This window comes from Podarcis vaucheri (genome assembly GCF_965113315.1).
Source record: "Podarcis vaucheri genome assembly, chromosome: 17".
Lineage (NCBI taxonomy): Eukaryota > Metazoa > Chordata > Lepidosauria > Squamata > Lacertidae > Podarcis > Podarcis vaucheri.
Genome location: NC_138755.1, coordinates 13,382,746 through 13,410,682, shown reverse-complemented (window position 1 = coordinate 13,410,682; position 27,937 = coordinate 13,382,746). Strand labels below are relative to the sequence as shown.

General features: G+C 40.6%; 1 protein-coding gene across 6 annotated transcripts in view; it reads right to left on the bottom strand.

Annotated features, from left to right (window-relative positions):
* RFX3 (regulatory factor X3) overlaps positions 1-27,937 on the bottom strand; it is a 112,878-nt gene that overhangs the window by 7,670 nt on the left and 77,271 nt on the right. For 3 of the 6 annotated variants that reach the window (XM_082204775.1, XM_082204771.1, XM_082204772.1), the window contains exons 5-13: positions 27,375-27,449; positions 20,637-20,818; positions 17,254-17,373; positions 12,319-12,440; positions 10,596-10,708; positions 9,969-10,084; positions 9,385-9,539; positions 2,225-2,322; positions 502-651 (exon numbers count right to left, since the gene is read on the bottom strand). In XM_082204775.1, coding sequence (XP_082060901.1) covers positions 502-651; positions 2,225-2,322; positions 9,385-9,539; positions 9,969-10,084; positions 10,596-10,708; positions 12,319-12,440; positions 17,254-17,373; positions 20,637-20,818; positions 27,375-27,449 — 1,131 coding nt within the window. The remainder of the gene's footprint in view (positions 1-501; positions 652-2,224; positions 2,323-9,384; positions 9,540-9,968; positions 10,085-10,595; positions 10,709-12,318; positions 12,441-17,253; positions 17,374-20,636; positions 20,819-27,374; positions 27,450-27,937) is intronic. The other 3 variants (XM_082204773.1, XM_082204776.1, XM_082204774.1) reach the window with 1 other exon arrangement.

Here is a 27,937-nt window from a genome sequence, read left to right as displayed (position 1 = left end):
CTATAACTGTCTTTTTGCCTCCTAAAACTACCAGCAAGGAAGAAAAGTGACACTAGACAAAAGCAATGTCGTACTTTAGATGTCCCTCCACCAACACAGGCACACTCCCTTGGTTGCAGTGCTTGTGCTCTTCCTTTCTGAATGGACTTTCTAACTTATTTTTATGTTAATGTTCAGGAAGGTTTAGTTGTCCACAGGCCTAACCCTGATATTGAACTTGTCCTCATTTGCTCTCAAGTGAGAACTTTAAGAACTAAATTGGCTTTTGGTGGATCAATTTGTGACAAGTTTGCCAAATCTTATGAGTAATTTGTACTGTAATTCCAATGTGGTTCTAGTTTAGATGGTTCTAGTGAGATGCTTCAGTTATGTATACCTTTTCTATAGAAATGAAACATTTTTGTAGCCATTTTTGTAGATGAAACTGGCACTGCAAATTCAGACACAAGAGGAGGGGAAACAAGAGCAGTCATATATGCTTCCTGCAAACTTTCTGCCTACCTGGACATTGGCAAAATCTACACGGTTGAGGTCATTGAGCATCTGGTTGATTTGAGACGTGTTCTGCAGTACAGCCCGTGCTGCCTGAGCCAGATGATTCAGAGATGTGTATCTTCGCAGAGTCTGAGCAAAGGCACTTACAGCGGCAACCTAAGGAGAAGGAAGACTAGAGCCTCACGCACACAAACGCACAGAGATGAGACAGACCAGGACATTTCTGAGCACAATTCAAGGTGTTGGTGCTGACCTTTAAAGCCCTAAACAGCCTCGGTCCTGTATACCTGAAGGAGCGTCTCCACCCCCATCGTTCAGCCCAGACACTGAGATCCAGCGCCAAGGGCCTTCTGGCGGTTCCCTCATTGCGAGAAGTGAGGTTACAGGGAACCAGACAGAGGGCCTTCTCGGTAGTGGCGCCCACCCTGTGGAACACCCTCCCTGAAGGAAATAAGCAGCTATCCTATCTTTAAAAGACATCTGAAGGCAGCCCTGTTCAGGGAAGTTTTTAATATTTAACGCTCTACTGTTTTTAACACTTGATTGGGAGCCACCCAGAGTGGCTGGGGAAACTCAGCCAGATGGGCGGGGTATAAATAAATTATTCTTATTCTTATTATTATTATTTTCACTCATCTTCATTTTCACTTATCTTCACTGAGATAGACCATGTTCACTCCTGCCTATCAACCTTTTCTTAGAAAGTAAGATAATGAGAATGTGGCAGGTCCTGCTTGTGGGATACAGCAGTGCAAGAATAATACAGCCACCCATTGCAAAAGGTTTTTCCTGCCCTGCTCATGGGGATAAGGCAGAGAAGCAGGTAAAGGCAAGGCAAGAGTTCTGCACAGGAGATGGAAACTGGAGAGACCCGGAAGAGATAGTTCTACTAGAATTCATATAATCGTCTCCCATTCTCTGACAAGTACATAAGACCCTCTCTTGGACCTTCAGCATACAATGAAGAAGTACACAAGCAAATAAAGTGTTCAACACCGTGTCATTTAAAGCGCCTAGTTTTTTACATCTGTAGAAAACTATGTATGTTGTCAGTAATAATGAAGGCAGGGTATAAATCAATATATACAGGTGCCCCCCCCCACATGGGGGTTATGTTCTGGGCACCCATGTGTATAAGTGAAATGCGTAAAGTGGGGAGCACCCTCCAAACACCCTTTAAACACCCTCTCTGTCGCTCTCTCTTCAATCCATACCAAAAATACTGTATCTAGAAACATCCACAATGAGAGCTGAAGCTCTGGGGCCAGCAGGAGGCTGAAGGACAAGAGGGAAAGCAGGGGTGACAGCTGCTGGGCTCTCCTGCACACCAGCTGTTAGGCAGGGAGGCTGAGCAGCCAAAACAAAACCCCGCTGAGCCTCCAGTCTCTTCCTCCACCCTTCCTGACATCCTCTTCAGGCTCCAGGAAGGGTCTCCTTGCGAGCCAAAAGGACTCTCCAGCTCTCTGCTGCCACTGCCAGGTTTGAATCAAATTATTTATTTATTTCCTGGCACCATGCATATATGTGGTCATGTGAAAGTTGATCACAGGTAAGGGGGGGGGACACTAATACTAATATTAATACTACTAATAATAATGCAATTAAATGAAGGCTAAATTTTGCATAGTCTTCTTTAAAGAGATGCTTCTGGCATTGACTCTTAACAATTATGTTTTATTTGTGTCTTTGCAATGTCATTTTTGTTCCAAATTGTTTAGAAGGCATTTACCTTGGTTTGAATCATTCTCTGTGGAATATTGTTCATGGCATTGGAAAGCCAACCTTCAAGGCTTTTTGCAAAATTGCGAATGGCTTGGGTCAAGGCACCTATGCATAAAAGAATACAAAACAAATGAAAAAAAGTCAAGGCATGTAGGTATTTAAAGATCAACGTCCTTGACTATTACAACTACAGAGAACAGCGAGGGAGCAAATGATAACCATGATAGGAACAATTAGTATAAATCCCACATAGAATTAAAGGTAGTACTACAGCCATCGAACAATGACTATCTAATGTTCGTGGTTCCAGTTCTCACCGAGGCAGTAAACCTCTATCTTGACTGTGCCACTTCAGATGGGAAGACAGCACCATTTTGGGGAAGGAACACTCCGTCATGGGAGTCAGCACCAGTACAGCTCACTCTCACAGGTTCACTCTTGCACTAAAGACTAGACCTAAAGAAGGGGAAGCAACAGATCACTGCCTAACTGCACAGCAGGTAGGAGAGAACAAGCATTGCAAGATCCACTCTAGACTGTAAGTACATCGTCAGATAAGGGCCTAGATCTTGCTGCTGCTGTGCAGTTACAGTGCAACATGGCAATGCTGGGTTTGCATTACAGTAACTTGTGATTTGAAGTTGTCCCGTTTAGAAACTAAGCATTGTTTTATCATAAACTATGATCCGCAGTTTGTACGTAAATCTAAACTGAGATTCTTTGAAAGGACTCAACTTGGCAGAAGTCATCCTGCTGCTGAGAGGAGGACAATGTGTGAGTTTGGCTCATTCACACAGTGCTAAATCATGGCTGAGTGTAACATGTGATCCAGGCCAGTGACTCTTCTCTGAAATATTGAAAGTACAACCTTTTAGACTGGTACTGACACAATTATGCAAACTGATTTTTATGTAGTATTACTACTGATTGTTTCAATACAGATCTGTGTTATGCATTCTAATTTGAATTTTTATTGTGACTCTTTTAAACCAAGCGCTCCTAACATTCTCAGGCAGTTGTTAGATTTTTGGGTGTCGCTTGAATGTCAGTCAACCTCACTGAAAGTCTCTGCTTTTCTTAGAGCTTATTGATGCTTTAAAACACATTTAAAAACTCTGTTTTTAAAGTGAGCACACACAAACTAACCCTACCTATTCAGTGACTCTTTAAATATCTATGGAACACACACACACACACACACACACACACACACACACACACTTTCTGTCTCACCACAATTTAGGGAGCCTCTTTATGTACCTACAAGGGGACATATTTCATGATTTCAATTCAGACACTTTTAACTAACGACACATTTATAAACTAGATCTAGTCAACAGCATAAAGCATGCAGTTTGCCTATAAAATTATAACCATGCACCCAACCGATAGAAATGGGAGTCAACTCCCATCATAGAATGGCATCAGAATCTGCCTTGCTGTTTGTCATGCCCTAATTAAGCATGTACACTGTCTTAATTAAAGAGATGGGAAAGTTTATAAAATTTTCAGTAGGTTTCTGGCTTAAGAATAGTGGTGGAGCAAGGATATATGCTGAGACATCTAGCACTGGGATAAAGAGATAGGAAATTTGTAATTAAAATTTGACTTTCCCTGTATCTTATTTGCTTTCATTGATATGGGAGTTAGTAAAACTACTGTTTTAACATCTGAAAGAAGCAATGTCAAAAGAATAAGGTAAGCAGATCATTCCCCCTTTTCCAAACTTTCCTGTATAAGAGCCATTGCTGATGCGTTCAAATGACACCATCCACGCATAACGCGGACGGATCAGTCTGCTGCAGGTGTATGTAGAAGCACAAAAAAGAAAGCTTGAGAAAAAACACCAAGCTCTCTCCGCGCAGCAAAAAGCTGAATGAGAAATGGGCCATTGAATGGTGACTGTTAGGGTGAAAAAAATGAATCTGAGGTGGGTGGGGTCTCTTGTAGGACAACATGGCTCACTAACTAGCACAGAGAGCAGGAACACTGTTTCGTTGCATGTCTGACTTGTGTAACTTTCTAGGACTAAAATGGAAAGGGCAGGCTTCTCCATCCTTCTTCTCACATGCCCCCCTCCAAGGCTGTGGGGAGGGAGCTCTCATAAACACGCCATAAGTCACAAGAGCCATTTGAGCGAAAGGGCAGGCACACACAGCACCTCTGAAGATGCGTGAGGTTCTCTAGATTCTGGCTCATGTAGATGACCAAGGGCAGCATCCTGTCAATTGCACACCTCAACACCTCAGCGCACGGTGCCAAATAAATGTGAAACACTAGCTAAATATTAATTACTAGTACTAAAACCGGTCATAGTAGTTATCCATAAAAAGCTCTGTGCTCTTTTAAAATAGCATGAATCATACTGAAGTTCAATTACAAATGAGGCTTGAACAGCTCCATAACACCTACCTATGAAATAATCAGTCTGTTAAAACAAACAGCACATTTCTTTCTACAGAGATATCAGACTTATATAAGGGAATCATGCTTCCATTGCTCTTCAGTTCTTTTCTAATGTTTTAAATTGATTTCAACTGGAGTGTGTGTGTTGGGGATGAAAAGCAGGGTATAAATATTTAAATAAATCAACCAAAATTACAATCTGCAGACGTGACTATCCTCAATCGCTGCAGGGGAAATAATTAGTTTTTAGATGTGTGTTTGTCTATGCAAAAGAAAGATAAGCAAACACACAGGTAATGTTAGATAGTTGAGGATTATTTAAGCCCCACACATATGAGAGTACTGAACAAAATATCTCTAACGTGATTTCAAATTGTACCTGCATAGTGGTACTAACATATGATACCAAAAAAGCAAGAAAATATTTGTATCAAGATTTTAGCACTCACAAAGAAGTCCCCCCCCTCCAACTACCAGAAATAAACTATACGAAAAGCACAAACTGAATTTCCAGGTTTCTGAAGATTTCAGAAGGGGTTCCAATTTGAATTTCATAATTCCTCTAGATTTGTACCAAATCTTTACAATAAAAGTTTATTTCGGTAACAACTATATGAAAAACGGTCTGTTGTCTTTTAAGCATTTATGAAGCTAAGTATTAGAAAGAAAGATACTCTGCAGGACACAGTGTTTATCTGGAGTGACTACAGAACCTTGCACAATCAGGGTCAAAAACTGCACAGGGAGACTCTAGAAGAGGAGATTTGTTGCTGCTAACCTTTGCCTTCTAACTTATGGCAGGCTCTTAATGCAGGAACAGGAGGGTGCTGGGGGGCAGGACTTGGCTGTGTGCCCCCCTCCCCATTGCATGAGAAAACTAGCGCCCTGGTGCTCTTCCAAAATCTGCTCAGACATGTTTATCTTCTCCAAAAGAGTTGACTTCATTTCTGTGCAATTTCACTATCCTCCTTGCACACCATTGTTGTCTAACAGTCCAACCACCTCTCTTGCAGGATTTGGGTTTTGATTTACCGGTATTTAGAGGGGTTCGGGGTTGTTGTTTTTAATCATCCTAACACCCTAATGTTTTTAGCCATGTATTCTTCAAAAAATATAGCCAGGGAACACTGACAGATTTTCCTGTAATGGTAACGGACAATTGGTCAGAAATGTAGGAGAGGAAGATCTACAGAACTACAGAGGGAGGCCTCCTTTGGCAGCAGCCATTTCTCGTTGAGGGGGGAGTCTGAGCAGGGCTTTGAAGCACCTTCAGCTGGACATGCTTGCAAGCCCCCTTCCCAATGTGCCTCTGCCCTCCCTCTAGCTTAAAGCTCTCAAGCTTTCTTTGGAATGCAGAAATAGGACTTAAGGCTAGAACCAACAAAAAGTTCAAAAACGTTAACGGGGCAGCAAATAAAGTTACTTCTCTGGTGTTCAAAGAGCAGTATTTGGGGCCTAGGAACATGACTAGATGTTTGTGATGGCTTTCGACAATATTTTGTCGCATTTGCAAGGTTCAGTTACATATGCAAATTTATTGTGAATCAAATGCGGCAACCATATTGAGAGTGAAACCAGTATTGGGTCAAAATGCAGTGATTTTTGGACCACACTATCTTCTGCTCTCAATGCTGAACAATTCTCCATTTTTCTATGCTGTACCTTTGAATCTAATCTAGTATTTTCTATCAGAAACTCATTTACTTAAAACTTTTAATAGCCATCACTTTGCTTTGAGATGGTTTAGAAGTAGAGCGACAATGAAAACAACATATTTTTTTTTTTAAAAAAAACATGCTCCATCATGGCAGCTTTGGTTCAGTTAACAAGACTTCAGTTTCCTGAAAGGACCAAATGCAACAGTGTGAAACTCAAATAGACTGTAGGACCAAACTCTCCACCTGGCAAATACCCACAGGCCACATTCATACTCTTTCCACAGAAGTCAACTGCACTTGAGTTCAGCACCAAAGGGTTATAAATTCCATCTCCATTGGACACTAACATCTGAAAAATGGCTTCAGGCCCTGCCGTTTAAGCTCCCTGCCCACATGCGACCAACTGCCCTCCTCCATCCACCACTTGGCAACTTGGCCTGACTTTCCCCATCTACTCCATGCACTTTCACATCTGGCAAATGGCCAGGGCTCCGCTCCACTCCATGCCAAGGCACTGCACCCCCCGCCACGCCCCCTGTTGGCACTGTTACCACTCAACTAGAGGCAGGAAGAAAGGCTGCTGCCATTTGCAAACCAGCCCATTTGCCCTACAAGGGTACCAATGTCCAACCCTTGAAGACAGTTCACTGGTTTATATAATGCAGCAGGAATCCCCAATGCACACTTCAAGGGTCTCTCGGTGCTTCCCAACCTTACATTTGACCCCTCTGATGTAAGAAATAGGTATGACAGTCCAATATTTTGAAAAAGAAATTTGCCTTGAAGGATGGAGTCTTGCCTGACAATGTTGATTTCATTACACATCCATCTTGCTTATAAATTGGGGGGGGGGCTTTTTCTGCAATATTGATTGAGGTAACTATGATTCTTTGATCTTTAAGACAGGAACTCAAACTACTATTTCATAATTCAAGAGGAAATCAAATCAGTAGTTAAAATGCAACTTTCAAATATCCTAGAAATTCTTTTCTTGGATCAATCTCTTTTCTCCTTTGACATTTCTGACTACTACTGAAAATGGCTTTGTATTTTACAAAGGAAACAAGCAGAAGGCTGGCAAACCACCTATAAGTAGTGAGAGGATACCCAAGGAACATTGACGCCCCCCCTGCCCCCAGTGAGGAGTTGTTGGTAGCTATCTGAATTAAACCTGGTTGGCTTTGTCTTATTCAAGAACGGTTCTGAGGGTGTCGAATTGTCACCCAGAAGAGTCTCCGTTTCACAACCCATGCTACTACACAAATTTCAAACAAAATCCTTTCATGCCTGTTGCTTTCACTGCATGTTTCAAAAGCTAAGCAATTGTCACACATCTGCATATATCAACTCTCTGAATTTCAGAAAAATGTAGAAGGCATTATTGACATTTAGACTGTGTTTTATAAGAACACTCAGGTTTGCGCCACAAGTGATATAAATAGTAAGGTTCCTTCTGTCTTGTTTGCAGGTGAAGGGCAGTAGCATGTTCTTGCAAAATTGGATATTCATTTTTTCTGAACATTTTGTAACAACTATAACAACTCAGTAGCTTTTATAATCCCTTCAAGAGAAAGTAGTTTTGTTCGCTCCTGGTCTCTTTGAGGCATGAGTGCATCTAACTGAACTACAAAATAATTGTTCACAGAAAGAACACAATGCTTGTGCAGTTATATGGATTTCCTCCCCCGCAGAAACCGTTAACCTTTATTGTTAATGGGAAATAAATTCCTAAGTATTTATCACAGTGCCCAGAACACATATAATGTTTTATAATGGAAATCAGCTTTGCAAGAACCCAAAGTAAATCACTTTCCATACCAAACAAGAACAAACTACACTGCAACAATCTGAATAATTCTATGTCTAAAAGGGAAATTTTCATAAGTATAACTATTTGATAATGGCTGTCTAGCTGAAGTGTAATATTTACAATTAGATGGTGAGTCTACCCTGTGAGACACTCCTGGCTTTTTAAAATAAAAGATTGAGTGACTAGGGAAATGAATGAGGAAAATAAAATGTTAGTCTCACATTTCTTATGATACAGTTAACTAATAAGATTTGCAACCAACTAATTCTGGTAAATCTTTTATAAGTAATATGTTCAAGTGGATTCAAATGCTCAACTAACATGTTTATTCCTCTATAGGCACCAGGGCAAACTCTGATCCAACCATACAGAGAGACAAATGTGCAATCAGGTTATATGTCAGTAAAACCAGGCCACTGAAAAGCTACTTTTCAGTTCTGATTACATATTAACCTGACATGTTACACAACTGCACAAGTGCCACTATGTGCTTGGTCTTCACCTTGCTGAATTCAGTGTAAAACAAAAGTTGACATAGACACAGACCGTATCTGGACATCAGGCATAGATCATAGTGAGAATGCGGGGCAATGGACCTTGGGCTAGCACTCTCTCTCTCCTGCTTCTCTGGTGTGTCTTTGAGGGGGAGTTTGGGAGCCTTTATTTCCAATTTCAACTAACCTCCATTTAGCACGTCATCCAAACTCTAAACTGTGGCTTGTTAAAACATACCCGTTTAAGAACAAATGGTTTGAAGTTTGCTATTTTCAACTGACAACAGATTGGGATGACAGGGAAAGCTGCAATTACTCTAAAGAAGAAACAAAAGCTTCTGAATTCCATGGCCACAAAGCAGGAGGATTGGGCACCCAAGCCCAGAGCTCATTGTGGCTTATTCCAATCACATTTAACTTACAGCTTAGTGTGTCATTTGAACAGAACTACGTACTCAAGCCTTCAACGTTTTAATGTTATCATGCGGACTAGAGGAATTGCTCAAAGGAATGAGGGAATTTTCGTTATGACAAAGCGTGCATTGCCAGGGCAGCCAAAAACAAATAAATATATACCACAAGCATGTTGAAAGCTACTTTTTCAAAACCACAGTTATATTTTAAGCAGTATTTATTATTTTAAGGTATACCTTTATAACATGTAAATAAAGTGAGCACACCCACGCTACTTCTGAAGTCTTTAAAGTCACACCTACAGGTTTCCTTGGGAGGCACTGAAGTCACAAGATCACCAGAAGAAAAAGAAATCCTTACAAGACGTCATCTATATTCAACTTACTAGGAATAGGTCTAAGGACGTCAGGAATGAGAATCTCCACCAAAGTCTGGTACATCACATGGTCACAGTTACACATCCATTTCAGAATTGACTCATTTTTGCACAGAGTAATCAGCTTTGCTTTCGGAAGTCGACTTTCTATTTCACTCAGATTGCTGGTGTGAACAAATGTATCAAATGAATAAATGAAAATGCATTTACATGAAGATAAAAAAGAAGAACAATGGAATTCAAAGTTTTTAAAAATAAACATTAGGAATGTCTGAAACGCATCCAACTGCCCTGAGGCACTTAGAGTTGTAATAATGGCTGGTACATGGCCTCCAGAGCTTTAGTCAAAGAGCAGCAGTGATAAGAATGGTCTCTGGATTGGATATTATTTCATGAGAAAATAACTGGGCCTCTTCCCATAAAATAAAATGGTATGCGTACAAATATAAACTGCAGTTATCATAACATGGCAATTTAATCTAGTAACGAACTGCAGAGATAGCATTCCTATTTAGTATGTAAATTTTAGATTTCTATTTTATTTGAAAACAGCGCTAAAACTATTCACAAACTTTGAATAAAAGATTACCAACCTTGGTTCAGTAATGGTAGTGCCATCGGTTGTTGTTGAGGGAGAATAGCGCCAGAAAGTCTGCCACAATTTTTCTATTAGGCTAAACTGAAGGTTCACTACAACATCCAATATTGCCTAAAAATACAACACAGATACCGGTATTCTTTAACAGAATGCATGAAAAATATTGAGCAGTCTGTCTGCAATCCTGAATACTTAAGGGAGCATGATCTATTGAATTCGGCGGGACTTCTTTCTGAGTAAACATGCTTAGGATGTATCAAAGGACGTATCAATTGTCCAGGATTGTGTATTTTGAATTTAGTTAATAGAACATTCATAACTAAAATTTTAACACAACAGCAAACCAAAGACGGACACATTTGGCATCGGCATATTGCTGATCTACTCTCAACTGTCCTGGGTGGGTGAAAGCAAGCCTACAGAAACGCTCTGTATTTTGGCCCGCAACCACGTTTACCAAACACACACAAATTTAGCAAGCGTAATGTTAATTCTCTTCACAATATTCTGCTTTGCAGGCAATGGAGAGCCTCCTGTATCTGATGCATTCCTGTGTATCATCCCATCATGAGCCCTTAGGGTCTGCATGAGAGGAATCCATTGTCAAATCCTCCTTTCTTACCTCACAGTGCTCTCGATAGAGACTCTGCAATGACTTAATATCCTCAAAAGTAGTACCATCTGGCAGAGAAGAGATTTCAACTTCTCCGAACTCTGGAAGTGCTCGAGATGCATCTGTTTCCATGGCAACACAATGAAAGGAAAATATTGTAGAGTGTGTCAATCCCACTTTAATTAGGGAAACATTTAATGATACAAAGAAATAAATATCAGAAAGGTCACAAAGTGTTGGACTAAAAATTGAGAAGGTGTAAGGTTTTTATGTTTAATAGGTTGCAATTAAAAAGGAATCAAAATTTTATTCTTCTAAATTAAAAATCTTAAGCGAAGGGAGCCAGATCTGCTAAATTGTATGTGCTCGATCCATAGGAATTAAGAAATACTTACACAAATTCTAGGATTTCTGACTGAATGAGAAGCTTACTTCTTTGAATGTTTAAACCAGCTGTAATCATACTAAGATTGAGTGGTGCATAACTTACCTGTCTGAAAACCTAGTTAAAACTGTGAATAGACAAGAGGCCTGAATTTAGAGATAGATGAGCAGAACTCTGTGGGTTCAATAGGACTTCCTGCCCCCCGTAACCCCCTGAAAAGCCCCTCCGGAGGGTGGGGGTCCCTCTAGAAGGGGGCAGGGGAAGGGCAGGCGGCAGTGTCATGGGGAAAACTCAAAAGGGCTGCCTTCCATAAGTGCTTTCCTGCCTGCTCACATAAGGCACATGGATCCAATGCAGTGAATACACACATTTTAATATACCAGTTGATATTTGCTTCTTTTAATTTAGTACAGTGCCTATTGCCTATGTAGCTACCATATTTTTTTCTCTATAAGATGCACCAGACCATAAGACACACCTAGTTTTTGGAGGAGGAAAACAAGAAAAAAAATATTCTGAATCTCAGAAGCCAGAACAGCAAGAGGAATCGCTGCGCAGTGAAAGCAGCAATCCCTCTTGCTGTTCTGGCTTCTGGGATAGCTGCGCAGCCTGCATTCGCTCCATAAGACGCACACACATTTCCCCTTACTTTTTAGGAGGGGAAAAGTGAGTCTTATAGAGTAAAAAAGACGGTATATTTCCAGACATATCTATGTATTATTGCATATTATACAAGGTCTTTAGGGAAAACAACGAGCAAATTATAGCTGGATTTTTCCTAATTATAGGTGGTTTCACTATTACATGTGAAGTTCAATTGTGTCTTAATTCAATGACAATTATGTTAGTAATATTAAATAAGTATGCTTCATGTATGTATGGTAGTAGTTTTTGGAACATATTCCCAGTCTATATCCATGTAGTAGCACTTGTGACACTAGCCTGGCTCAGCAAGGGATTCCAAGATGCTCTCTATCAGAGGTGTGATCAGGCCACATGGGCTGAGGGTACAGATAAATAAGTCTGAAGTATTTCATCCCATATATTGTCAAAATAGTATGTATGTGCAAAGACAACAATCCCACCGATTCTTTGTATGAGACTTGGCTGCAAAGTCATGGTAAGGATATGAATTTCTTTGTTTCTAGAATGAATGACAGCTTTAATTAAGCTCAATACCCTTGTTAGAAACTTAATGTTTGCATAATGTTAAACTCATACAAATGGTTACATTCCTCAGTTAGTTAACTCTGGATCAGCTTCAAGAGAAACTTTGTTCTGATTCTTAACTAACAACTATACAAGTTATTTTTCTTTGGACACTAGTACAATATTCTTCCTACATACCCAAAAACTGTTGATGATGTTGACTTTGAGCAATTACAGTTTGTTCAACAGATGTGCCTGTCTGTTGACCACTTGTTGTGAAACCGTCTGTGACTCCATCCACTTTCTGCATAGGCTTGTACCTAGAATATATCACATGCAACAAATCACAAAATTATCCTTTTCTTTCTCCATCTCTCAGACTATAAAGTTGATTTTAGCAACACCTTGTGACATAGCTGGCAGACGTTGGTTAAAAATTTATCAGGAAACTCAAATTTATGCTGGGGGGAGGGGAGAGAATTATGATTATCCAAAGCCGTACTTTGACGTTCTGATCAATCCACAGAACTGCACCTTACATAATTTTTTCAGTAACACTCCAAACACTTGGATGCTGAACTTGTTTATGTATTAGGTAAAAACAAAACCCAAAAAGCATAGATGATTTGTATTTCTGGCTCACTTTTTTTTTAGTACACAAAGTTAGCAGTAAAAGTAAAGGTGACTATCTCAGTTTTCTCAATTCCCACTCATTTTCTGTACCACTTTTCCTTAGCCTGTTTAACCTAAGCAACTGCATTTGATTTCCTGGAAATTAAATCTGGGAAGAAGCAACACACACACAACTTAAAGTGCGTGTAGCCATGACAGTTTGTATTCACTTAACTCTGCACTATATGGACAATTACTTAATTAACATAGTACTGAATGAGTCCAGATTTTTGGCAGCCGCCCAAATTGCACATGTTGATTCTAACACAAACATCATTGGGCTGTTTATTTTAAAAGGATGGTGCTATACAATTTACTGCTTTCCATCATCTGACTTACTGATTAATGTAGTTAGTCTAATAAGGAAGTCAACCCATGAACATGAACTCAGCAACAGGAACCATGAAATAAAAACAAAACTGTCTGAGGGCTACAACTATATATCACAATGAAGGTTTTTAATAATGGAATAAAAGTGACTTGCAGTACCACAGTCAGCGGAATCTTGTACATTTGAATGCCCATCCCACTCCTTCCACCTCACATCTTTCTCTGTGTTAGGAACGTTCTGAACTTTGCAAATTAAAGGCACACACAGATAAAAACTAGTGGTCGTCATATGAAACAGGCAGCTAATTTTAGTAATTTAGCAACATTGAGGAAAAACATTAGAGCGAAGCATAGTGATCAATAAAACAATGTTGACTCAATATGAATCTTTGTGGGAAGACAGAAACTAAATTAGCAATGAATCATCATTTCAGAACAATTTCTCACAAGTAGGACACAAAAGAATGTTTGTCATCATTTGCAGTTGTCGTAGATATTAAGATGTTAATTACTGAACGCTAGCTCTCAATATGTACTGATTTATTATTACAGTAAAGTAGCACCTGAACATCAGGAAGTGCAGCATTTAAATAATGAGAGATCTCTATATAACTAATCTGAAAGAACTATTATTCAGATTATTTTCCAGGCATTTTGACTACTTACAACAATTTAAATAGTTGGGAGTAGTAAATTAAAATGCCTTTTCCAGTAAATTTTCTAAGAAACAGCTGGAAAGAAGCATGTGGAATTTGTCCCCTATGCACATTAAGGTGGTCTCTAATTGCAGAGTCGCTGAGAAAGAAAGTTAAAATGCTCCAAATTTAAATTAGTTGTGCTTGCTTTCTCCAGTGACACAAAAGAACATGTGCACTTTCCACTGAAGATGCTGCTCCCAGCAGTGCAGAAAGAAATAAAAAATAATGTTCTCCCAAAGAGATCATCAGTTTCAGAATGCACTTCTTTTGTTGTTGTTGTTGTTTAGTCGTGTCCGACTCTTCATGACCCCCTGGACCAGAGCACGCCAGGTACTCCTGTCTTTCACTGCCTCCCGCAGTTTGGTCAAACTCATGCTTTGGTCAAACTTTAAGCAGAGGCTTGACAACCATATGTCAGGAGTGCTCTGATGGTGTTTCCTGCTTGGCAGGGGGTTGGACTCGATGGCCCTTGTGGTCTCTTCCAACTCTATGATTCTATGATTCTATGCTGGTAGCTTCGAGAACACTGTCCAGCCATCTCGTCCTCTGCCATCCCCTTCTCCTTGTGCCCTCCATCTTTCCCAACATCAGGGTCTTTTCCAGGGAGTCTTCTCTTCTCATGAGGTGGCCAAAGTATTGGAGCCTCAGCTTCACGATCTGTCCTTCCAGGGAGCACTCAGGGCTGATTTCCTCAAGAATGGATAGGTTTGTTCTTCTTGCAGTCCATGGGACTCTCAAGAGTCTCCTCCAGCACCATAATTCAAAAGCATCAATTCTTCGGCGATCAGCCTTCTTTATGGTCCAGCTCTCACTTCTTTTATCTTCCACCTAATGGCTATTCCAGTCTTACTAAAGCCCTGCCTGAAGCGGCCATTGCAAATCGATCTGATCTGCCATTGGCCTCCGTGAGCTTTCAGGTTCCACCAATATTTTCCCATAACCCCCATGGAAGAGCGTTTGCATCCCCATCTCATTCTCCCCATTCCTTCCACTCTCTGGATGTTCTGCTGGTCTTTCTGGGATCTCTTGTTTCTCCACCCTGCCTTGGCTTCCTTCCTTGTACCTCCGACTGGGGCCTGACGTTTCTCTGCTCCTTCAGTCACTAGGCATCCTGGTCTTGTTTTTCTCAACTTCCTCATGAAAAGCTCCCTTTCCCCTTCATCTTCAGACTCCTCTTCCTACCTGCAGCAACACTGAATGCAACACTTGCACAAGAATGAAGACCTTTCTCCCTTCCTTCCTTCCTTCCTTCCCTGCTCTGTGACACTTAAGTAGATTCAAATATAAAGTCAATCCATGCACTGGGGTTTCATCAGATATCCCCACAACACAGAGACTAAAAACGCCCAGCTCTTTACAGCATTGCCTTTCTAGCAATGGCTAGTGAGATACCATCCCAAAAGAAAATAGCTACTGCCCAATAAAACTGCCATGGCATAATCTGCTGAACAGGGCTGACCTGCAAAAAAGAGATGGATAGATTTGCCTACTTTCAGTCAAGATGACATTTGCATGTGTTGATTCATAAGTCAGCAATTGAAATCTGCCTGGAAAAAGGTGCATTTAAATACATACTTGCATGTATTTTCTCATGAAATACCCCCAGGTTTAGGGTGGTATATAAATTCAATAAATAACAACATTTCTAAACTTATTCTATCTTAAAATATTAATTTTAAAATGTTTCTCTGCATGTTTTTTGAGCTGAGAGCTGCATCACAAAATTGGGAAATGTGCAAACTTTGAAGGATATTTACTCGTGTGGGAGATGCAGCTAAGTTCTTACTGGAATTCTCAAAGTGCTAATGTCTTAAGCATTCCTTGTTTTTAGAAACTTGAGTTTCGATACACTCTAGACCCAATTGTTCCATTAGGCATGTTCTGTTTCTTAGTTCCTCTGACAAACCAGTTAAAGGAAGGAACACTTGAAAATGTTATTTGGTGTTATTGCTGCATATTTATTCACTCTAGAAACATAGTGGAAGTGCACAAGTATGGCTGAGAGAAGTGGGTGCTAGCTTTTAAAACACGGAAAATGGCAATCCTCCTATTTGCCTTGCTACAAATGTTACAATTTGCCTTCCTACAAATGTTACATGCTGTCTCTAGTTGCTTTGTAAGAGTATCTTAAAAAATAATAATTTGACAAGTAAATGGATATGTGCTACTTGAAAAAAGCAAAATGTTCAGAAAGTGCTCCTCAGCTCACTAAGGGAACTGGCTCAGACGTACATCAACTCAGTTTGGAAATAATGTGAGGAATTACACTAGATTCGCCCACGGCTATACCAGATGCGTTCAAGTGGAGATTCTGGCCAGAATCCAGTGACCACTTTAGGTAGGATGGAGTCATGCTGCTCTTTTACAAAGCTAAATAAAATTATGGTTGTATACATGGATCTCTCCTTCATTCCCACACCCTGCATTGAGACTTCTGACCTGGAATTAATATGTTCAAATGACTTGTTTTGAATAACATTTCCCTTTTTGATGTAAGCAGTTTATTCCACAACACAACAAGCAATTCCACTCATCCTTCATAATTTCAAATGGTGCATCACAAATTTTGTATACTGTGCATTAATGCTCTAAGTTAAAAGCAGCACAAAGCATTCATAAAGTCGTGTTTACTTTACTTCCTTCCCGACCCATCCTGCTTCCACAACGAACATCCACTTGTGCAAATGAGAGTTACCCTCCCTGCCCTCCTGCTTTGCAGCTCCCCAGGCACCCCCAAAATCTGCTCTGGAGCACTGGAAGACCTTCTACAACAGATTTTATTCAGGGGGGGGGCAGGGAGGAAGGGAAATGTTGTCATGTCTGCCGGCATGGCATTGGATCTCAGCTTTTTTTAAAAAAAAATAGCATTCCAAACTTAGCCATAGGGTGGCACACATAATTTATCTCCTCTCATTAAAGGCCAAATTCTCTTCTTAAGTTTAGGAGATTCTAGAAACACAAACACTTTTACATTTAACCACTCCTCACTCAATTTTGATATAAAAATATGAGATAATGCCCTTAAGCAAAACTATTTCTCTCCAGATAAAAGGTGGTTTGTTTGTTTGTTTGTTTTTATACCAACCTTCGTGAATAATAGTCACAGGCCAGCTTTTGAAAATAAGGTAATATAAAAACTTAACACAAAATAAACAGAAATATGAAAATAATTCTCAGAAATTACATAATTAATAACATTGCAAAAACCACTTAACGCATCAGCATCTAAAAGCCCAACCCAAAAGGTAAGGTTTTACGTAGTGTCTAAAAGGGTGTAAGATTGAGGCAACTACAGGTAAGCTTTCAGCTAGAGAAGTTATGTGGTCTAATAAAAGGAGAGGTTACTGCTCCCTGACTAAACACTCCCGTGATAGAGAGATGCAGAAAAAGATGCTGGTTTCTAAGGGGTCTGGTAAGCTTGGCAGCACTGTACCTTTGTTTCTGCTGCATGGGTTGCTGTCTCATAGCCATATATTGCATGTCCTCTTGTAGCCGATTTAGAGGGGAGTCTGGCTTGACACGAATCCCATAGTAATGATATTTGGAGTTCCCCCTTTGGGAAAAAGCAAATATTAAAAACAAGGGAATGTACACAACCTAAACGCAAATGTGATCCCTTTGGGTTGTTCTTAAATATTTTAGATCTGAATTGTATCTCAGACTGTTGTTCAATTTGGCTGCTTTCCTCTGAACTGTGCAAAAATAATCCTATGCAGCCAATTTAGTCCCACAGAATGGAAAGCTAGCTGAGTATTAGATATTCACTTAGTTACAACTGCAAATATTTCACAATCATTTCACATATTGGTCTCTTGACAAGGTTTTTACCACTCAAATAGAAAATGGCCCAAACAGCAGGGGACTGTAGATTACTCTAATGATTAAGGAATGTATTTAGCTTTATACATAGTTAGTTGGCTTGATCTCAGAATGTCAATAGAATTTAAGGAGGCTAAGTGCGTATAGGATTTCAACCAGTGTTACTAATTTATGAAAGAGAAGGGATGGAGCGGGGGAGAGAAATTGCAATTATTTTGTCTTTAACTATTTATTGTAAGTTTCCTTTTGTGACAAAAACTTAAGATCAAAAGGAAGTTGCTCACACTGGGCAAAAAATTCTCAAGCAATAATGGAAGGACACCATTTTCACGGGGACCCACTTTGTGCCCCCCCCCCAAGTGGGATGAACAAATGCTGTGTATATGGTGGCCACCCAAAGGCAGCCACCTTTGCATATACTTGGCACAGGTCTCCTCTCTCTCTCCTCTGAGGATGGTACGAGGGACTGAGCCTGGGAGACCAGAGGGAGATTTACTCACTGCCTATATAATCATAACTGTTGCTATGTTTTGGATATGGGGCATCATCTCCAGGTGTCAGTCTGGATCCTTAAAGAGGTGTGGGGTGAGCACACCATCCTCTAACTCAAGAAGAGCCACCTTAGTCAAGAGGTCTGCTCCGAGACCAGTGCCATGTCCTCAAGTGTTCAGTTACAGTGCTGGGGGCACTCTTATACAGTGGTGCCTCGCAAGACGAAAATAATCCGTTCTGTGATTCTCTTCGTCTAGCGGTTTTTTCGTCTTGCGAAGCAAGCCCATTGACGGATTAGCGGATTAGTGGCTTTTAGCGGCTTATCGGATCAGCTGATAAGCGGCTTAGCGGCTTAGAAAAAGGGGGGGAGGGAAAAAACCCCGCAGGAACTCACAAGACATTTTCATCTTGCGGAGCAAGCCCATAGGAAATTCTTTTGTCTAGTGAGTTTTCCGTCTTGTGAGGCATTCGTCTTGCGGGGCACCACTGTACAGTCGTTCAGCTCCTTCCTCCTGGGCCGTGTCCAGAAAGTGGGGGGGGGATGAGTGTTCAGACCCCTGGGCGCTCACTTATGGGGTGCCTCAGGGTTCTGTCCTCTCTCCCATGCTTTTTACCATCTATATGAGGCCGCTAGGAGAGATCATCAGGGGGTTTGGGCTGGGTGTTCATCAATATGTGGATGATCCCCAGCTCCACCTCTCTTTTAAACTGGAAACAGTGAAGGCGATGAAGGTCCTGTGTGAGTGCCTGGAGGCGGTTAGAGGATGGATGGCGGCTAACAGATTGAGGTTGAATCCTGACAAGACAGAAGTACTGTTTTTGGGGGACAGGGGGTGGGCGGGTGTGGGGGACTCCCTGGTCCTGAATGGGGTAACTGTGCCCCTGAAGGACCAGGTGCGCAGCCTGGGAGTCATTTTGGACTCACAACTGTCCATGGCGGCACAGGTCAATTCTGTGTCCAGGGCAGCTGTTTACCAGCTCCATCTGGTACGCAGGCTGAGACTCTACCTGCCCGCAGACTGTCTCGCCAGAGTGGTGCATGCTCTAGTTATCTCCAGCTTAGACTACTGCAATGTGCTCTACCCACAGGCAGGCTGAGCAAAGCACATCTTAGGACATGCTTATTATCAGAAGTAGAATCCCTGTCTGTGTGCCATGCCTTCCTACAACCAGCTGTATCCAAAGAAGCTGTGGGCTGCCTTTCTTCAGTTAATGATCCTGCCTGAATCTGGCACTACAGGCACCAGTAGCTCATAAGTCCTTCACTATTATTCTATGTAAGTTTGTTCACATTCCACATGCTGCTGGTTCCATCCATACGGCAGCAATTGAAACATTTACTGTAGAGCATTCAAGGCATACAATCAGCTGTGACAATACACAAAGTACCCTTGTATTCTGAAATGCGTGTTATCTGGGCTGTTGACGTTTCTTACACAGGCTGAATCTGCAAACCGTACACCTTTGTTCCAAGGACAGCTTGCTTGAAAGGGGGCTGATTCATTCAGAAAAATGAGGTGTAACATTTGGAAAAATGGACAGAAGCATTTTGTCCGTATTTAATCTAAGTCCATTTGTTAAATGAAGCACCTTACATGCTGCAATGAATAATATAGCTTGCATGTACTAATTAATATATGTACCTCTTAGAATGCTTGATAGAAGCTGGTGCTTTGGCAATGTCTTAAAGAGCAATATGGGAGAAGAAAGTGCTTAATACACATTTTAATGAACTGGGCAGTACATTTAGACAATTGCACAAACTTTGTTTTTACAGCACTTTGTTGTGGGAGTTGCACCACAACCTTATTCCAAACAGCAGTGTTCTAGTTTAGAGTTCTAGGTGGACTATCTCTCAGTCTAACCTACTTCACAGGGTTGCTGTGAAGATAAAAAGGAAGAAGGATGAGGGGGGACCATGTAAACTACCTTGAGCAAGAAGGAATATATAGCTAATAAGTAATATTACAATTAATATACAGTTAATAAGCAGTCATTAATAGCCTTATCCTGCAAGAACAAATTAGTGGTGGTGAACACAGATACTGCGATTGAAAATTCCATGGTTTAATTCTGTGCTATGTTAAAAAACCTTGCCCGTCCTGAATCTCCCACCATAAGGTTCACAGAATTGCCCTTTGCTCTAATATTATGAGGGCAAGAAAAACATTTCTTCATCCACTTTCTCCACTCATCTATAAAGCTCTATCACGTCTCCTCTGACTAACCACCAGACTGCCAATCACTGGCCAATCACTGCAAACTGAGACTGGAGGGAAGTGGGGCTTTAGGTCTTTTTAAAAACAAAAACAAAAACAAAAACAAACCAACAACATTTTTTGTACTTCTGCAATTTGGGGTTTTCTTGAACATGCAGATTCCCACCTTTTGTTTCTCAATGATCATGTTTTAGCTTCATGTCTATTGTCACGGGAGCACTAAATTTGCTATTAGAGGGAGTACACTCTGTCCCGTTAACTCAGAACTTTGCTTCCTTACACTAACCTGGTTCCCAATCTTCTGGTTCGTAGGCCCATGAAAATTGACCTTATTAGTTTTCCAAAAGAGGCAGCATTGACTGGGTCCAATTTATGCTCCTGACAGTGTCTCAAGTAGTGGTTGTAGAGGGTACTTCTGGGGAGACTCACTCCTTCTGCTGTTTCATAGTTGTCTAAAAGCCACTGGAGCTATTTCAAATTGGGAACAAAGAAGAAAAATGAGCTCAACATAACTTTGCAGAACAGTTATGCCTTCATTAGTATTGAAATAATGTAAGAACAAAAATAATTCTCTCTGTTTAGCTGGACACATCTTTCTTTAGCTCCAGGTAATTCTCCACAGAAATTCTAAAAGCATTACATCATCTTAAAATAGCTTTACAAATAGAGAGACAGCAGAATTCTTAAGACCTGTGGCTTCAGGCAATATAAATTACTTTAAGTAGCAACATGTTAATTCCATGTGCACTGACCTAGACTTTCAGGCAAAGTGTTAGCACTTGAGAGAATAAGAGCAACACTGAAAATAAGTCACACAATCAAAAAGGAAAATATTCTTATGAAGTACTGGTAACATTTATCCATGCTTCTGTATCATTAGATTACCAAGATAACAAATATTGCAGTATTTTCTTGAATAACTTTTGTTTTTATAACTGCTGAAGATTCTGGATCAGATCCTGCTCCTACTAGTGAAAGAGAGAGGGGGAAAGGGAGAGAGAGAGGTCCAATTCCACTGAAAACCAAACTGGGTCTTGTGAAGAAGCTGGGCTTCCTTTGGACCAAGTATGGGCAACCAATGTACAACTCCCCCCCCCCCATCCCTTTCCATTGGCCCTGCTGGCTTGAGGTGGTGGGAGCTGGGAGTCCATCCCAAGGGCCAGAGGTTTCCCTATCCCTGCTTTAGGCTACTTTATTTGGGATTTACATTATCATTCATAGTCCTCTGTTGAGGGGCACATGGCAGCTATGTCAAAATTATACAATGTACGCAGAGCAGATTGCAAGTACTGAGACAGAAACAAAGTATCGTGATCCAAATAATCAAACCACTTAAATTTGTTAGACAGTTTCAATAAGGAAAAAAAACTTTTACAGCACAAATTTATACATTCCTATTTAGAAGTAAACTCCACTAGGAAACCTTGGATTAGCTTTCCATCTTACATTCTAGTGGAGGGGGGAAATGTTCAACCAGTCCTTGAGGATTGGTAGTTTTTAGTTACAGATAGGTAGCCCTGTTGGTCTGCCATAGTCAAAATAAAAAAAAATCCTTCCAGTAGCACCTTAAAGACCAACTAAGTTAGTTCTTGGTATGAGCTTTCATGTGCATGCACACTTCTTCAGAGAAACACTTCTTCTTCATGGTATCTGAAGAAGTGTGCATGCACACGAAAGCTCATACCAAGAACTAACTTAGTTGGTCTTTAAGGTGCTACTGGAAGGATTTTTTTTATTTTGGTAGTTTTTAGTAAGATATATAGGAATGGGAGAGGTACACATGGCTAGGTATACTTATTGATTAGCTGTTCCAAGCTGTTTGGTGTAGAACAGTGATTTTCAACCAGTGTGCTGTGGCACCCTGGGGTGCCTTGAAGGATGGTCAGGGGTGTCATGGCAACACTGGTCTCTGTCCCTCTTCCCTTTCCTCCCTCCTCTGATGCCCTCTGGTGTCTCTGCCTCCCCAAGACAGCCGTTTATTTCAGCAGCCCTTGCTATAATCTTCAGTGGCTGCTCAGAGGACTCCCAAGGAGAGGGGAGAGGAGGCTGAGGAAACACTCCACAAGGGAAGGTGTTTGAAAAGGGGTGAGAGGCTGCCAGCCCTGCAGGAACAACTGGATTCCTGAGCCCCACAGGAGAGCTGCAAAAAAGAATGTAGCTGGTCAAGGGAGTCATGGACTCAGAAGGGTTGAAAACCTCTGGTGTAGACAGCAAGGATTTGGGGCTGTAGTAACCAGGCCATCTGCTGAACAAACTATAAATCAAGCAGAAGACATGCCCCCTGTCATTATCCATCTCCCTATTAGTGCCCTCTAGTTACCAGACCAGCTTGAATGACAAAAGCCCCACCAGAAACCTTCAGCAGACCCCCCAAGAAATGCCTCCTGCAATGACTATCCAGAGGTTAAAATCTTCCTGCAGTGCTGCTGTAAATGAAGGCAGAGGAAAGGCTATCAGGATTAGCTGACAAAGAAAAGGTTCTTCTGGCCACCAGCAGCCAGAATGAGACTTTCACATGGAAATCAAGTTAACAGGGCAGGCAGATGAGAGGTCCCGGGGGTACTGGGGGCGACAGGAAGGACTGCTCTCTCCATTTGGCCCATCATGCCTGGCATCTTGTCTCCCAGCCAACACAGCAACAAAATGAAGGATGCTGGCCGGTTCACTTCTTATCCTAAGTGGTTTCCACTGTGCTACCCACCCTCTGGCTTCCTTGACACCCTGTTGCCATGTCAGACTGGATTAGATGTTTCCTCAAAAAGTAGAGGCAGATGACCCCCAGAAGTTAGTCATAAATCTGCTTTTGGGTTCAAATTTCATCTTAGACCTAAGGCATGCCACCAACTCTCAGCTTCAGCCACTCATTATTATCAAAGGATAATAACACTGACCTGAGTTACAGTGCTGTTGTAAAGAATGTTATAAACACTACGAAGCCTCTAAAAAGCTGTATACATTGTATATTTCTTGATGCTGTTCTTATTGCTGCTGTTCTTGCTAATATAAAAATGGAAATAGTTATGCTATGCCTGGGAATTTCACGCAACTGAGATATGGCTGGCTTGTTTGTTCAAAGCCTGTCAAACAAGAGATCCAGAGTGTCCCTTTCACGAGCAGAACTGAGATCCCAGGGAGGGCAGGCTATTTCCCACAATTACCATTTTCCGCTGCAGCCTTCTAAAACACCCCCACTGTTCTGGATTGTGCCCCCAAAGCAGTGTTTTAGGAAACAGAGAGAGAGGGAAGTGGGGGACATGGCCTGGAGCACTCCACAAGCAAGCCTCTGAAGAGGGGAACTCTGGATCCGGCCCGTTCTTTCTTCCTTGTTTTAGTTCATGTACCCAATATTATTTCAAGATATCTCATTTGTCACAAATCTCTTTCAAATTAGTTATGTACCACTATGATCATATAACTTATGACGGTATGTCAAGGGAAATGGTAACCTTTACCTTGGTGTATTAAAAACACTTATTTATTTCACTAATGAGCTAACATAAGCATATCTGAGGACAGGAACCATCATAGCTTTCAAACTTTGCACTTAACTCATTAGAATTAATCAGCATAGATTAAAGCAGATATTCTATTGCTATTTATCCCAAAGGGAAATACCGAAATGGAATTGCAAAAACCACAGAACACTTCCCAATTAAATTATAAATGTAACATTTGACATTTCCCCCCATAGATGAATTACAACATACTATGATTAATTTTAAATACATTTTACAAAAAAACTTTACTTTTGACATAATATAACGGTTACTTGCAATAGTCATTGCTGGCAGTGCAGTCAATGTTCTGAATAAAGACTTTTGCTTTAGGACACACACATTTCACTGACAAAGGTCCAGTTGTTTTGGATTATAAAACTGGGGGTGGAGCAGAGGATGGTGATTCAGGCCACAGAAAATGTTACAGTGGAAATAATAAATTTAAGTTCTACATATTTGGAAGCATGGGCCTCCAAAAATGAGCAAGGCAACAGCTCTCTTGCATGTATGCTAGTAGTGGGTGGACAGGATTATGATGATGATCATTTTGATATACCGCTCTTCATCTGAAGATCACAGGGCGGTATGTAGCATAAAAAGCTTAAACTTGCCTTTGAAACAGTAAGAGATGATGCCTCTCTAGTAACCAGCAACTACTCCGACACAAATTCATGCAGAATAGGTCTAGCAATGACCATTAGCATTATAGCTATACAGAATTTTCATGCTCAGATGCCTATGCCTCCAAATATCTGATGCTGGGTACAAACAGGGGATGGGCATCAAAATAATGAGAAAGCCACAAAAATAAGAAAGCATTAATACTTGGCCCAACATATAAATAATTTAAAGAAAACACAAGCTAACAGCATTAAGACCATGTTGTAAAACCATGCCATACAACCATAAAGTGCTAAGCATTGGCATTATAAGTCACCATTATGAAAGTCTGTTTCAAAGAAGTTTTGAATTTAAATTTTAGTCAAATATTGTTATGATGTGCAAAAATAAGTTAATCCAATAAATTTACCTCCCTTTACCCAATTTCAACCTTCACCCTTCCACCTAATTCTCAGACACACTGGTAATTTACCATACACATAAAAAGAGGTGAGGTGAGATAAAAACAGAGATTTAAAATACTATTAAACTAAGTGCTAGTATCCCATCTACTGAATGTCATCCCAGTATAACTGCTAAGTCTAAAAGATCTCTACATTCAAAACTTGATTTTAAGGAGGGGTCTGGATCAGGTTTGTAGACACATCACTGAATTTTGGGATTATAAACTGGCAGGGTGGGAGGAGTATTTATTTCATACATGTTGTATTTTTGAGACAAGTAACCATTCTTTCACTAATAAAAATGGCATCCTTTTTATATATCCTAATGGTCCATTTCCAAAAGGAAACATTCAAATAATATTTAAACAAAGAATTTTGAAAACTCTATGGATTATGTAAACTATGAAATGTAATGTTAGGTATATTGCTTTATTTTTCTGGAAATATATGTTCACATAAAGCTATGAGATTTTCAGTCATGGATTATATGGGCCAGACTACTACAAAACAGAACTTCACAAAATACCCTGCTTTGGAACAATGACTTAGCTTTGCTTTACTTTACCCTGGAAATAGCACAGCAAGGCACAGGGTATAATTATTTTTCTGCATACTTATTCTGTGAAACAAGGAAACACAGAAAAATAACAAATAATATATTTTTGTCAGATTTACCAACACATTTCAGGAAATGTGGTTGCAGTTTACTTATACGCCAGCAGGTAAATTCTTGAATGAATTGAACCAGCTTTTTATATACAGTCATACCTCGGGTTACAGACACTTCAGGTTGCGCGTTTTCAGGTTGCACACCGCACCGAACCCGGAAGTACCAGAACAGGCTACTTCTGGGTTTTGGCACTTTTGGCACTTTGTACTAAATCGTGCTTTGTGCATGCACAGAAGTGCGACCCACATGTGCGCAGACACGGCGCTGCAGGTTGCGAATGCTGCTGGTTGCGAACGTGCCTCCCGCATGGATCACGTTCGCAACCCGAGCATCCACTGTATACACAATTAGTTAATTTTGAGATAATCACATATTTGGAAATTTCATTTCCATAGTTATGCTTCTTTTAAGATACTTTTTTCATGCAAACACATGTTAGAAAAGCATTCATTCATCTGCAAGACTTGAAACATACAAGCTTTGTGATTTAACAACAACGAGATGGCATGATGAGAGCTGAACAATATTTACAGATTTTTGAGTGGGGCCAACTTGTGGGATGGAGGAGTGGGAAAACACAAAGGTACGAAAACAGCACTGAGGATAAAAATAAGTTAGGCCGACTCAAAAGGTCATGGGTTTATGAGCATACAGAAACGACAAGCATATGGACCCCATGAACCAAGCCCTTGACTCTCCTTGGTTGTTCCCCAGAGGCAGTCTGGGTCACGTCACTCTGGGCTCAGTCCGACACTCAGAGGAGGCATCAGGAGGTACAGAACCTGAGGCTAGGTCACCAAAGCTCAACAACGCATTTCTTCCTGAAGAAACAGAAGCTGGTATACCTGTGAGACACCAGACATGCCCTTTTCCATATCTATGGCTCTCCTCCAGGTGCACAATTTTGTATATATAAACAGAAAGTGTTTAAGATGCCAATGGATTAAAAGACCTGGCTTTTGTGTAATGAATATATGGGAATTAACGCCATTTTACAAAGTGGCAAAACACTTGCCATTTTGAGAGGCAGGCTGTATATGAAGACAGTCCTCATATGGCAAGGACTCTCTGCAGAGGGATGTTGGAGTCCCACTACAGAATTCCAGGTGACCCCTGTTCTGGCTTGGAGGGGAGGCTTTTGCTCCACTACAAGAGCATCCCCACCTGGCTGCATGGGAGGGAGATTGCATGGGAAATAAAAAAGAGAGATACTCAGAACATGGCTGTGACAGGGGCCAAATCTGCTTCCTCCCTCTAGGAGTGTCATCTCTGAAAGTCATATCTGCTCTTATCTATATCTAGGTCTTCGCCTAAAGAGTCATATTGTGTTCCTTGGTTGTACTGGAGCACGGTGGAGTATTAGGAACTGGCAATGAAGAAGCATAAAGCAGTGAAATTATTTCTTTGCTTAAAAAAATCTTAAGTCACCACTGTGACATCTTACCCTTGTCAAATGAGAACAGAATACACATTTTGTTTAACAGTATGAAGCCTATGTTAACAATCCAAATAAAACTGGGTTATTTTTTTTAAAAAAATTTGCTCATGGTGGTTTGAGCAATGCTATAAGGGCGAGGAAATCAAACAACTCAACAATTTTGCTGCACTGTCATTGTGTCTGAAAAAAGATAGTGAGAAGTTGCTATGAGAGCTTAAAAGTAGAAAGGAAGATTCAGGAGGCAGAAAAAGAAAAGAAAAAGAAAAAAAGCAGCAACCAAAACAAGCATTTAGAAGGCAAGCTAGGCATGCAAATCAAGCAAGGGATTAGTTTACATGAAGAAGAGGCAACTTACATGGCTGTTGAGAAGAGAGCTTCTGTGAGTGGACAGACCATCAGACTTTTGCAGTGTCTCAATCGCCATTTCAATCTGATAATAGATGTCATTAAAAAAAGGGCTCAAGACAAGATAGTAATAAAAGACTGACCACAGAAATTTTGATAGATTGCCAAAGTTCAAAAGAAAACTTTAGTTCAAAGCTATTACAATTTATTTGGGGCATAGTCTTCAAATCTTTACCCCAGCAAATTTTGCAGCAACAACTGCTTCAACAAAACTGAAAGAGCAAGTTATCAAAAAGGCCACCCCCCACTCCTGCTCATTCCATAAAAAGAAAGAAAGAAAAACATGGTTTATTGTTAAGCCACAATGCAAACATTTCAGAATCCTGAGTATGGTATAATATCCATAGAAAACAGTCAAGCATCCTAGAAAATAAGTATACAAAGAACATGAAGCACTTGGTTGAGCCTGCAACCCTCTGCTCTGTTCTGGGAGCAGGTCTCTCTGACCTTAGTGAGACATGCTTCCAAGTAAACATGAACAGGATGGCACCAGGAGGGTTTATTCTTTGGACC